The sequence below is a fragment of the Canis lupus genome, chromosome 6 (genome assembly GCF_011100685.1).
Source record: "Canis lupus familiaris isolate Mischka breed German Shepherd chromosome 6, alternate assembly UU_Cfam_GSD_1.0, whole genome shotgun sequence".
NCBI lineage: Eukaryota > Metazoa > Chordata > Mammalia > Carnivora > Canidae > Canis > Canis lupus.
Genome location: NC_049227.1, coordinates 62,724,357 through 62,738,752, shown reverse-complemented (window position 1 = coordinate 62,738,752; position 14,396 = coordinate 62,724,357). Strand labels below are relative to the sequence as shown.

At 33.8% G+C, this 14,396-nt stretch overlaps 1 protein-coding gene and 1 long non-coding RNA gene across 6 annotated transcripts in view; one reads left to right on the top strand and one right to left on the bottom strand.

Moving 5' to 3' along the window:
• The window catches only part of COL24A1 (collagen type XXIV alpha 1 chain), a 387,148-nt gene that overhangs the window by 122,019 nt on the left and 250,733 nt on the right, over nucleotides 1-14,396 (bottom strand). For all 5 annotated transcript variants that reach the window (XM_038541487.1, XM_038541490.1, XM_038541491.1 and 2 more), the window contains 5 exons: nucleotides 12,379-12,432; nucleotides 6,373-6,426; nucleotides 5,951-6,004; nucleotides 4,630-4,683; nucleotides 4,354-4,461 (listed from right to left, as the gene is read on the bottom strand). In XM_038541487.1, the coding sequence (XP_038397415.1) occupies nucleotides 4,354-4,461; nucleotides 4,630-4,683; nucleotides 5,951-6,004; nucleotides 6,373-6,426; nucleotides 12,379-12,432 (324 nt within the window). The remainder of the gene's footprint in view (nucleotides 1-4,353; nucleotides 4,462-4,629; nucleotides 4,684-5,950; nucleotides 6,005-6,372; nucleotides 6,427-12,378; nucleotides 12,433-14,396) is intronic.
• Nucleotides 1-14,396, top strand: part of LOC111096418 — a 56,427-nt gene that overhangs the window by 5,242 nt on the left and 36,789 nt on the right. The gene's annotated exons all lie outside the window — the stretch shown is intronic.

Here is a 14,396-nt window from a genome sequence, read left to right as displayed (position 1 = left end):
CAGGGCCAGATGGCTTCCCAGGGGAATTCTACCAAACATTTAAAGAATTAATATGTATTATTCTGAAACTGTTCCGAAAAATAGAAATAGAAGGAAAAATTTCAAACTTATTCTATGAGGCCAGCATTGCCTTGATTCCAAAACCAGACAAAGACCTCACTATACAGGAGAATTACAGGCCAAAATTCCTGATGAACATGGATGCAAAAATTCTCAACAAGGTACTAGGCAAATCAAATCCAACAGTACATTAAAAGGATTATTCATCACAATTGAGTGGGATTTATTCCTGGGTTGCAAGGGTGGTTCAATATTCGCAAATCAATCGCTTTGATACACAACATTGATTTAATAAAAAAGGATAAGAACCATATGATCCTCTCAATAGAAGCAAAAAAAACATTTGACAATATACAGCATCTATTCTTGATAAAAACCCTCAACAAGGGGAAACATACCTCAATATCATAGAGGCCATATATGAAAGAACCACAGCTAGTATCACCCTTAATGAGGAAAAAGAGAGCTTTTCCTCTAAGGTCAGGAACAAGACAGGGATGTCCTACTCTCACGATTGTTTAAGATAGTACTGAAAGTCCTAGCCTCAACAATCAGACAACAAAAAGAAATAAAAGCCATCCATATTGGTAAGGAAGATATCAAACTTTCACTATTCACAGATGACATGATACTCTATGTAGAAAACCTGAAAGACTTCACAAAAAATTGCTATATCTGATACATGGAATTCAGCAAAGTCACATGTTACAAAATCAATGTACAGAAACCTGTTGCATTTCTATACATCAATAATGAAGCAACAGAAAGAGAAATTAAGGAATCAAACTGATATACAACTGCATCAAAAACTGTAAGATACCTAGGGATAAATCTAACCAAAGAGGTAAAAGATGGGCAGCCCCGGTGGTGCAGTGGTTTAGCACTGCCTGCAACCCAGAGTGTGATCCTGGAGACCCAGGATCAAGTCCCATATCAGGTTCCTTGCAGGGAGCCTGCTTCTCCCTCTGCCTGTGTCTCTGCCTCTGTGTGTGTGTGTGTGTGTGTCTCATGAATAAATAAAAATTTTTTAAAAGAAATAAAATATCTGTATTATTATATATATATAATAAGGTTATATGGCTGAGTTATATATATATATATATATATATATATATATATATATATAAAAACCTCTTTTGTGTGTGTGTATATATATATATATATAAAATACACATTTCTCAGCCATAAAAAAGAATGAAATGTTGCCATTTGCAATGATGTGGGTGGAGCTAGAGAGTATTATACTAAGTAATATAAGTCAGTCATAGAAAGACAAATGCCATATGATTTTACCCATATGTATGAAACAAAACAGATAAACATAGGGGAAGGAGGGGGATAAGAGAGGGAGGCAAGCCATAAGAAACTCTTAACTACAGAGAACAAGTTGAGAATTGATGGAGGGGGAGTGGGCAGGGGAGGGGCTACATTAGTGATGGGGATTAAGGAGGGTACTTGTGACAAGCACTGAGTGTTGTATGTAAAGTGATGAATCACTAAATTCTACTCCTGAAACCACTATTACAGTGTATGTTGACTAAAATTCAAGTAATAACTTGAAACAAAATTTAAAAAAACAAAAAATCTTCAGACAAAAAAAATATGGAAACACAACATAGTAAAATTTATGGAATGCAGCAAAAGCAGTTCTAAAAGGGGAGTGTACAGTGATAAATGCCTACTTAAAAAAGTAGCAAGATCTCAAATAAATAACTTAACTTTATAGAAGGAGAAAAAGAGCAAACTAAAGCCAAAATTACCAGAAGAATAGATATAATAAAAATTAGAGTAAAAGTAAATGAAATAGAAAACAGAAAAAATAGAGATTAAAAAAATAGTTGGTTTCTTTGAAATGGTAAAACTGACAAACCTAAGACCTAAAGGCCCATTACAGTTAGAAATGAAAAAGAAAAAAACATTATAAATGATAATACAGAAAAACAAGGGATCATAAAAGACTAATAAGATACAATTATTTGTCAATTTTGGACAACTTAGAATATATCTATTTCTAGAACCATACTACTTACCAGGATTGAATCATGCAGAAATAGAAAATCTAAATAGGCCAATAATGAATAAGAAGATTGAATAAGTAATGAAAAATCTCTCAACAAAGAAAAACCTTAGCAAAATATCTCAACAAAGAAACCCTAGCATTTGCTGATGAATTCTACTACACATTTAAAGAAGAATTAATGGTACTATTTCTCAAACTCATCCAAAATTTTGAAGAGTGGAAATACACACAAGCTCAGGTCCGTATTACTCTGATAAAAAAAATCCAGATAAAGATATTATAAGAAAACTATAGGCTAATATAATACCCCTGATGAATATAAATGCAAAAATTCTCAACAAAATACTAGCAAACTAAATTCAACAGCACATTAAAAGGATCATACACCATGTTCCAATGAGATTTATTTCTTGGATGCAAGGATGGTTCAAATTGATGGCAAATTAATCGATGTGATATACCCTATTCACAGAATTAAAGGTAAAACCATATGATCATCTCAATAGATCTAGAACGAGTATTTGACAAACATCAATAAACTTTCATTATAAAAACTCTCAATACAACAGGTATAGAGGGAACATACCTCAACATAATAAAGGCCATATATGATAGACCCACAGCTAATATCATATTTAACAGTACAAAGTTGAAAAATTTTCCTACGATCAGGAACAAGAGACCAAGGTGCTCACTCTCACTGCTTCTATTCAATATAGTACTGGAAATCCTATCTGGAGCAATTAGGTAAGAAAAAGAAATAAAAGGCACCCAAATTAGAAAGGAGGAAGGAAAACTAAAATGGTCTCTGAAGATGGCATTATCTTCATATATAGAAAACCGTAAAGACTTCACAAAAACTGTTAAAATTAATAAATGATTTCAGTAAAATGTCAGGATACAAAATCACCCACAAAACACAGCCATGTTTCTTTACACTAACAATGAATTATCAGAAAAAGAAATAAAACATTCCCATTTACAACAGTATCAAAAACAAAATCTTTAGGAACAAATATAACCAAGGAGAAATATCAATACACTGAAAACTATAAGATATTGATGAAAAAAATTGAAGACACATAAATGGGGAGATAACTCATATCTATGAACTCATATTCATAGGTAGGAATAATTAATATTGTTAAAATGTTCATATTTTCTCAAACCACCAACAGATTCAATGTAATTCCTATCAAGATTCCAATGATAAGCATTAGGAAAAAAAAATCTTAAAATTCACATGAAACCAGAAAATATCCCAAATAACCAAAACAATCTTAAGAAAAAATAAAGCTAGAGGCATCACACTTCTTAATTCCAAAGTACATTAATACAAAACTATACTAATCAAAACAGTATGGTACTAGCATTAAAACAGACCTATATAAAACAAACAAACAAACAAACAAACAAAAAACCAGACCTATAGACTGACTAATGGAAAAGAATTGAGAGACCAGAAACAAATGAGTGCATAGAAGGTCAACTTATATTGGAAAAAAGTATGGTGTGTATATATATATATGCTTTATATATACAATGGAATATTGTTCAGCCACAAAAAGGAAATTCTGACATTTACAACAATATGGATAGACATGGAAGTCATTATGTTATGTGAAATAAATCAGAGGGGGGAAAATACTGTATGACCTCACATATGTTTGTTATCCAAAACAACTGAAGTCATAGGAACAGAGAGTAGATTGATGGTTGTTGCCAGTAGTGGAGAGATGGGGGAAATAGCAAATGGGTACAAATACCTGGTTACAAAATGTTACTCATAAATATATGATGTACAATGTGGGGACTATATTTAACAATATTGCATTGTGTTCTGAAAGTTGCCAAGGGGATCTTAAAAATTTTCACCATCACACAAAAAGGTAACTGTAAAGTGATGGATGTGTTAACTAACCCTATTTGGTAATCATATATATACACGTATATATACACATATGTATATATATATATCAAATCACACATTGTACACATTAAATTTACACAATGTTACTTGTCAATTATATCTCAAAGTGGGAAGGAAAAAAAACTTCAAGGACTTGCATGACACATGGAAAAAGTATCTTTCTTCCTTGGATGTAAGGTAGACTGATCATTAGTCCCTGGTTTGGCCCTTTCTCAAGCCACAGTTCCATACTTTCAATTACCCAATGGACATCTAAGAGAATGAGAATGTGTGTGTGTGTGTGCGTGCGTGCATATGTGTGTGTGTGTGTGTGTATAGGGGACTAAGTTCAATTAGTACTCACCGGAGGGCCCATTAGACCTGGTCTACCCAAGGGCCCTGTAGCCCCTGGTAGGCCTGTCTCTCCTTTTTCTCCATCCTCTCCAGAGAGACCTCTTCCTCCTGGGTTCCCCTGTAACCCAGTAAAAACTTTTAAGAAAGGGAAGGCAGTAAAATAATTATACCACAAAAGAAGCAGATTTTTGTTTGGGACATAAAAGTAATTATGTAATGATAGAATATTTTAAAGATTTCACAAACAAGTATCTACTTGTACATAATTGAGAAAAGTATAATTTACCTTTAATCCATCTTTTCCTTGGAGACCTTCTTCTCCAGGAGCTCCTGGTTCACCCTATTTTGTAGCAAAAACAATTATTTTGTTAAATCATTTACCTTATTTTTTGTTCCTGGTATCTTTAAAAAGTAGCAGGTTTATGTACATTTATTCCTACTTCTACCTTATTTGTACGGAATATTTGGCAGTATAATAAGCTTGATATAATTTGCTTGGACTAGCTCTGAAGATGATTTAAAGAATCAGTACTATAAATTCAAATATAAGATGGGTCCAGAATTTTAACTTTTAGATAATTGAGAGTAATATGTATTCACTTGGTACCTCTGTAAATTTATATAGTTAGACCTGTGTTTCCCGAGTTCAAGGACTGTAAATACTCTTAAGTGTAGTAGCTTGTTATACTGAATTAAATGGATTAATATTAATAATATTAATTCAGTTCAAATCAGTGTACCAGATTTTTAGGGTATTTTCTCCCTTATAGAGAGAAGCAACAATTAAGGCCTTGATATATCAAGAAGCTGTCTTCTAGATATAGAACTTAACAGAAAAGTATAGCCATACTCTATGAAGATATTAAAGTAGTATTGGCTCTCTTGTTACCCAAAATATTTAAAAGTGAGTTAGTTATTGTGTCTTCAGAGTTGCTTCCAGACACTTCCATTACCCCAACCTCACACTGCCCAACCCCTGCAAATAAAGGAAACAAAGAAAAAGAAAATGGATGTAAAATGTATCTCCCTACTTTGCCTTTTAGTATGCAAATGTCTCTTCAAATTATCTTGGGCACTGTTATCTTGGGAAAAAAGCTTACCACAGCTCAAATTACAGGCTGTCTATATTAGAACAACTACTGTAAGCTATCTAATTATACTTATTTACAATTATTTCCTTGAATCTTGTTAACTTTTGTGACTAGGTTTTTGTTGTTGTTTTTATAAACATAAATGAGGCTGTAATCATTTGTTTGCCTTGTTAGGTCAAGAAATATACTGAGAGTTGATTACTGTTATTTGTGAATTTCTTCTTAATGTTCACATTAGTGACAATCTCAGTTACTCTGCATATGTGTAAAGCATTCTGCAGAATGCACTTCATACTGAGAAAAAGATGTATGAGGTTAGGACTCCAAATACTACTAAATTACTATATGAACAGGGTCTGGCATGTAGCTTTTAAAACTTAGAAATAAAGATAAACGTTTTCTATTATGCACCGGAAAGGTTTATTATGCATTTTTTGAAACTTTATGTATGCTAAATGTTGAGTCTCTGAACCCCTCAGGCCAGTGCATTAAAACGGTTCCCAGCAGTACACTTACCCGTAACCCTGGTTCTCCAGCAACTCCAACGTTGCCTGCAGGTCCAACATTTCCCTGAAGAAACAGGGAAAGATTAAAACTTTTTTCTACTAAAACAGCATATATAATTATGAAATGCATATCATGAGCATAGGGCTTTCAAAACACTTTCCATTTTTCCCCCAGATTAATTTATTGATAATATTTTGGCCCATTAGCCTTATCATTTGTATTTCCTCACACACAGTCAGTATATATATCTATATATTGATATAGATATATAGATATATAGATTGTATTTTTTTCTGACTCATTTGTAAACACTTCTCATTTTTATCTGCTGTCATTCATTTGCTTTCAAGATGATGGGTATTTGCTAAAATACGGCAAATGGGGTTCAGTGGTAAAAGTTTAGAGACCCCTTTACTATTTAGGAAGGTTACCTTTGCACCTGGTTCACCTGGCAGGCCAGATTCTCCCTCAATACCTGAAGGTCCCTAGAAGAAAATGATTTGACACATCATCTGTATACTTCCTTCACCAATTGCAAAGGCAATAACAACCTCCTAAGAAGATGGTAGTAATTCTTAGCTCAAGGGTAAGGCATATGTTCAGAAAAAACTTCTGCTGTCACTATAAACTTCATGGCATAAGACCAGATAATTCTGGGACTTTTTAACAGTTCAAATGCCAAAACAACATTATCTGAAGTCAGGACTTTTAAGACCAATTTCTTCTAATCTTTCCTGTTATCCTTTAATCCTTGGTCAAAAACAAACCACCTCCCATTTTCTCTTCTAATTTTCTGCCTTCATACTCTTACTATTCTCTGTGTTTTTTCACTTTTCACTTTTCCCAATCATTTCTGTTGAGCCCTCTGGTGCACACTTCCTTTAAAAATTTCAGTTTTCTTTATTCATTTTATAATAAATATCACACAAAGATGTTATGAATTTATTCACATTATAGAAGATGCATATGACATGTTTTCCACTTTCCTTTCATGGTAAGGGGTCCAGTTGGGAAGAATTTGGTTCCTTTCATCTTGAAAACATACAACTTCTTTTGACCTCTGGCTGTCTCTAGGCCTGGAGCTCCTACAATTGCTGTTGTGTTGTGTTTTTCTGTTTGTTTGAGAGATATTTATCTTGTTTTTGAGCACACAAAAGGTATCCCTCCCCTCTTACCTTCCTCATTCCCCCTTCCTTTTCTCTTCTCTTTCACTTTCATTGTGTGTGTGAGTGTATGTATGTGTGTATATGTATAACTGTAAAAACATACACATGGGGCAGCCCAGGTGGCTCAGCGGTTTAGCGCCGCCTTCAGCCCACGGCCTGATCCCGGAGACCCGAGATCGAGTCCCACATCCAGCTCCCTGCATGGAACCTGCTTCTCCCTCTGCCTGTGTCTCTGCCTCTCTCTCTCTCTCTGTGTCTCTCATGAATAAATAAATAAAATCTTAAAAAAAAATAAAAACGTACACATGTATTCTGTAGTTCCCATGTTTTGGGAGTAGATGGGTATTTTAAAGTGATAATTCACAACATTATCTTGACCAAAAGCTTCCTATTTCCTTTGTATCTTTCAGGGGTTCCTCAGAAGTTCTGATCCATGGGTGATATTCTTCCTTTTAACTATTAGAGCTTAAAGTATCTTTTATGTCAGTATTTCAGAGAAGAGGAAGTTCAGTTTTCCTTTTTTTTTTTGAAGTTTAGTTTTCCATTTTGACTCAGCTTCTGCAATCCATACTCACTTTGCTTTTTTTCTAAAATAAAAGCTATACATGCACAAAGTACAGATGGAGTTATGATGAAAAACCCTAATCCCATTCCTCAGAGGCAACTACTTTATAAAACAATTTTTGTTTTTAGCTTTCTTAGTGGTTACTACTACAACTCAAAAATTATACCGCTACTTCCTGATGTATCATCTTGCTAAAAGTTTAGTTTCCTTATACTCCCTCTATTTTACCATCATTTCACAATTTTTTAATAGTTACATAATTTAAATTTTTCTGTGGGTTACTTTTGTGACTTCCTTACTATTATAGGAGGCAGCATAGTATAGCACTTAGGAGGAAAAACTATGCTCTGCCTTAGAAATGACAGAATTTAATATCTTACTCTAAGATTAATATTCTATCTTGAGAGAGAATTCCAACTCTTAGAACTTCCATATTAAAATTGCTTTCAATGTCACAGATCTCCTCTGGTTCTTAATTTCTCCCAAACTGTCAGCTCCTCCTGGCTCTTTTTATTCCTTTCTTAAACTAACTCTAGTAGTTGATCTTCTGAACTCTGGTCTTTCTTTTCTTATGCCACTCTTGGATTAGCCCTTTAAATCCTCTTCTCCATTTCTATTTCCAGTTGAATACTGCTGGAAAAAATTGCACACTTGTGCGAGTGTCATCATTATATGTTGAGAGGCATAGTGGTTAAAAGGATGGGTTATGGAGAAAGACTGCCTGAACTGAAATGTTGGCTGTACAACTACTACTAGCTATTGCTCTTGAGTAAGTTACTTAACCATTTCATGCATTTGTTTCCCCATCTGTAGAATGAAAATAATAACTACATCTATCTCACAGAGTGTAATGAGAATCCATTAATACAGTAAAGCACATAAATACTCTTAGGCACATAGAAAGTGCTTCATAATTGTGGGCTCTTATCATTACCATCAGTATGATGCCAATTCATGATATGCTACTAAAAGCTTGATTTTAGTAAGGTTTATCTGCTCTTTCACTTGCCTATAGTCATTTTCTTCTCCTATTGTCCTCAACCACTATTCTAAACCAGCAAATTTTCCTCAATAGACCTACCCAACCCCTACTCCTTATTCCAACAGAATTTTTGTCTCCTACTCTGTTAAAAAAAAAAAAAACCTTCTAGTTATTACATATGACTTTCTCAGCTTTCTTTAGGCTCAAAGGATGTGGCATAGTATAGGTTATCAGCATCAGCTTTTGAGTCAGATGTGGATTCAAAGCCAAGCTCTACTACTTAAAAAAATTTTTTTTAAAGATTTTATTTATTTATTCATGGAGACACAGAGAGAGAGGCAGAGACAGAGGCAGAGAGAGAAGCAGGTTCCATGCAGGGGGCCCAATGTGGGATTCGATCCTGGGACTCTAGGATCATGCCCTGGGTGGAAGGCAGAGCCACCCAGGCATCCCAGATCAACTACTTCTTAATCATTTACCTTGGCCAGATTAACAGAGGATGATCCCCATCTCTTTAATATTCCTCTCTGGTCTCAGGAAAGGTATTGCCATTCGTCCTGTTGCACAGCCTAGAAATCTGGTAATAATTTTTGACTTTCTTTCCCCTTTACTTTCCATATTCTACAAATATTAAGGTTCTGCAGAATTTTTATAACAAACATTTCTCAAATCCATCCATTTCTTTCCCTTTCTATCCCTACGACTTTAGTTCAGATGTCCATCATTTCTTGCCTGGTTGAATGTTACGGTCCTTTAGTAGGTATTCATGGCTTCACTCCTGTCCTCTCAAATATATCCTCTATGCAGCTGCTAGAATTATCTTATCTTCCAAAAATATAAATCTGACTTTATCACTGCCCTGCTTATCATAGCTTAGAATGACTTAATATAGAAGATAAAAAATTAAGCTTGTTAACAGAGTACATGCTTTTTATGATCTAACAATTTTTTGATATTTTCATCTATTATCACACTTTGCTTTGATTTTAAACATCAAAGAATCCATATTGCATCATGTTTGTATTCTTGCTCACACTAATCCTTTTTTCTGGAAATTTCTTATCATTATTTACTCTTTTCATATGGCTAACTCCTACTTATTCCTTAAAACTCATTTTCCCACCACCCCACATTCCCCACAGTCTTCTATTTCCCTATATCCAGATGGGGGTTAATGGTGTCCATTGCTATGTTCCTATGTTGACCTGTGAATACATCCATTACTGGGTCTAATACATTGCAATGTAATAATATTTTATATGATTATCTTCTGGAATAGGTTATAAATAGACTCCTAAAGGAGTCAGGGACCATATATCAGCCATCCTTGTATTACTAGTAGATAATCATGGAATTAAAAAGAAGTCAACTAACATGGAGCACATAGAGAAGGAAAAGAGTTTTATTGGTGTGTGGCTGAACAGGTCTACACAAGTCAAACAATGTAGATCATTATTTATCAGGTTAAAAAGTTGGCATTTTATTAAAGATGAGAGCAACTGAAAAATTCCAAGGAGAAGAATGATATGACAAAGAGAAACTGGCAACAATTAGCTAAGGAATGATGGGAGTTGCTGGAGACATGCAACGAGAGCAGAAGACTAGAGCACTGGCAATTGGGATGAAAAGAAAAGGTCAAAACTGAGACATTGTAGGGGCTTATTCGGAGGGAAATGATGGCTGACTGGAGGAATAAAAGTATAGGAAGAAAGTAAGAGAAAATATAGTAGGAAGTGTCTAGGATGACTCAGTTTTTGGTTGTTGGGCATAAGGAGTATCTTTCAGTGAGAAGGGAATAAAAGGAGGAAGAACAGTGGGAAAGTGATGGGTTTGGTTTAGATACATTGAATTTAAGATGTTTATGGGTTATTTAGATGTATGCATAAAAGACAACAGGGACTCAGTAACTTCAGCTGATGAGACAGGCATGACTTAGAGCCATCAAGATGAGAGCTATGAGAATAATATTGGTAATTAAAGTCATTGTGATATTATGATTGGTACGCTGAGAAAGGACTAATCAGAAGGTAAAGAGCAGAATCAAAAGAGAGAGTTTCACAAAGGTCAACTGTGGGACTTGATCCCAGGACCCTGAGATCATGACCTGAACCAAAATCAAGAGTCAGATATTAACCAACTGAGCCACCCAGACACTCCAAGGATCACTTCTTAATATTCTTCTATAAAGGAGATATAACATCTTAGAGTGAAGGCCTGTCAAGTTAACTCTGAGTGAAGGGTAAGTGTTATTCACTTTATGTTCTTTTATTAAATGGGCTGTTAAGAGAACTTTATGTGTACAGGCAATAAACTCCTTGACATCAGCTATAGCAACTATGCAAATATGTCTCCTGAGACGAGGGAAACAAAAGCAAAAATAAACTATTGGAACTTCATCAAAATAAAAAGCTTCTGTACAGCAAAGGAGACAATCAACAAAGCTAAAAGGGAACCTAAATATGAGTAAGTTACTTAACCATTTCATGCATTTGTGGGAGAAGATATTTGTAAATTACATATCTGATAAAGGGTTAGTATCTAAAATGTATGAAGAATTTATCAAACTCAATACCCCAAAAACAAATAATCCAGTTAAAAAATGGGCAGAAGACATGAATAGACACTTTTCCAAGGAAGACATACAGATGGCCCACAGATACATGAAAAAGATGCTCAACATCATTTATCATCAAGGAAATGCAAATCAAAAGTACAATGACATATCACTATACATCAGTCAGAATGGCAAAAATTAATAACACAAGAAACAACAGATGTTGGTGAGGATGTAGAGAAAGAGGAACCCTCTTATACTGTTGGTGGGAATGCAAACTGGTACAGTCACTCTCGAAATGACTCCATACTGATTCCTCAAAAAGTTAAAAATAGAACTGCCCTACCATCCAGCAATTGCACTGCTAGGTATATACACAAAGAATACAAAAATACTAACTCAAAGGGATAAATATACTCCAATGTTTATAGTAGCGTTTTCAACAATAGCCAAATCATGGAAAGAGCCCAAATGTCCACTGACTGATAATTAGATAAAGAAGATGTGGTATGTATGTATGTATGTGTATACACACACACACACACACACACACACACATATATATGTGGGAATATTACTCATGCATCAAAACGGATGAAATCTTGCAATTTGCAACAAGGTGGAGGGAGCTACAGCGTATTACACTAAGTGAAATAAGTCAAAGAAAGACAAATACAATATGATTTCACACATACATGGGAAATCAGAGGTTCACAGGAGGAAAAAAGAAGAAAACCAAGAAATGGAGTCTTAACTTTAGAGAACAAACTGATGGTTATCAGAAGGAAGGTGGGTTAGGTAATGGGTTAAATAGATGATGGAGATACAGGAGTGCATTTGTGATGAGTACTGGGTGTTGTATGCAACATACACTGTATTCAATGTATGTTGAATCATTAAATTGTACACTTGAAACTAATACTATATATCAACTAACTAGAATTTAAGTAAAACTTTTTAAAAAGAGAACTTTATTAGATTCATAAAACAGTCATCCCTACCATCATCCCTACTATTAATGGAATTTTAGGCTTTATTTTCTGAATATGAAACACAACACTACAGAATTATTCTTTAAAGATATACCTAATGTATCAACTTTACCTTGAGGAGTCTCACAAAAAGTACTGGGATGATGAAATAACAAAAAAGAGCCACAAAAAACATTACCTCAGCACCCATTTCTCCAGGAGGTCCAGCATCACCTTGCAATCCTCGTGGTCCCTACATTAAAATAAAATTTAAGATCTGAGAATCAAAGTTTACTCTGTATTTTGAATAACTTACACATCTAAATACAGAATTTATAATATATCATATGTAATAGAACACATAATACATTTATCAACTTTTTGTATAAACAAAATTATAACTTTATAGTTAATGCATCTGTTTGTGTGTGTGTGTGTGTGTGTGTGTGTGTGTGTGAATAGTATAAGCCTTTGGATTCAAAAGAAAAAGAAAGGACAGTACCTTTCTTGCTTTTGTTCTCCAATTCACTAATTCATTCAATAAACATTTATTAAGCACCAAATAAGGATGAAATATCATGCTAATGACTATCAAAAGTTATCTTATTTAGTGGATATGTCGATTATATTTCTACTGAATATTCCTGGCAAATATGTGACAAGCGAAATAGCATTTTTAAAGAAGCAAATATACGATCTTCAAAGAAGTAAAACTATGTTAGTATTTGCTTGATGTCATACTTTATTATGGTAGTACGTCCAGTTCAACAGTTTCTCTGTTTCATGTGAACAGATATAACAATATTTACACATATGAGATAATCACTAAGATTGCAACAAAATGCAGGTTGGGACCTGTATTGGGATCTTGGTCACTGTCATACTGAATAGTATAATTTTAAGTAAACAAACATTGAATATTTAGTTTATTGCATAAACATTAAATTGCTAAACCAAAATGATCTTCTGGGTGAGTGTGGAAGCCATTTAACTGGCTAGAATTATTTTAGATGGATTAGTACTTATTTATTTATTATTGATCGATTGATTAGTACTTATTTAGCAACTACAATATAATGCTGTTTCTCCAGGCATCTAAAGAGGCTACTTGTAGTTTTTGATCTTTCTGGAAAGTTAGCACAAAGAAGCTGTTTTCTTAGATTCAGAAAATAACAAGATAGTTAAAATTACCTATGAGATTATACTCCATAATAGTTTTGTGAATTTAAAAATGTAATAATGGAAAGAAAAAATGTGCTACGGATGGTTATCTTAAACTGTTTTCTGAATGGTTAGTCAGTAATGTTCATTTTAATTATTTGAAAAGTATGAAAAGTACGAAAAAACCCCATTTAGTATAACATCCATAATTCTACCATTCAGGGGCAACACTGTAAATATTCTTGTATATTTCCTTCTAGTTCTATTGTGGGAGCATACTTAATAAAAAATTTTAGGTCTATAGATACTTTACTATTATAAATACTTCATAACAAGTTATCCAACAGCTACATAATATTCCATTCATTTCATATTCTGCAGTACCATAATTTAGTTATTTTCTTCATTTCCAGACCTTTATATTGTTTCTATATCTCCTTTGCAGTACAATTTTACTTTATTGGATTTGTAATATGCATGTTCAACTATCAGTGAATGTGAAGGTCTGTAACATTAGGTGAGATTGTCAAATAGCTAAGATAAACATTTGAATGGTAGGATTGCAAGGTTGGTATGCAAGTGTCACAGATGTCTTTTCTACTCAATAGTATAGCTACTAAAGGTATTCAGAGGCCACTGGTGCTTTTCAGTTATGGCTTATTAAACATTATGTATGATATTTAAACATTTATGAATTCTCAGAATGTGTTTCTACACTATTATAAACACACTGAGAGAAACACGTCTGTGCAGAAGTCTGTCTATATTTTGCATTTTCTCCCTTACAACAGAGTCTAAAATGTACCATTATTTGGTCACAAAGTTGAGTAAATGTCCTGAAAGGTGGCAATAACATTCCACAAGCAATATATAAGAGTAAAATCTATTTCCTTGAATCCACGCCAACAAAGAATATTATTTTTTAAATTCTTCTGTGATTTGATGGACAATTTCAAATATATTTGACTATTAGCAAGGTTGAATATTGGTTTTGTTATGGTTTATCAGCTGTGATATTCTATGTGTTGCTTGATCATGTTGCTTTGCCAATGTATT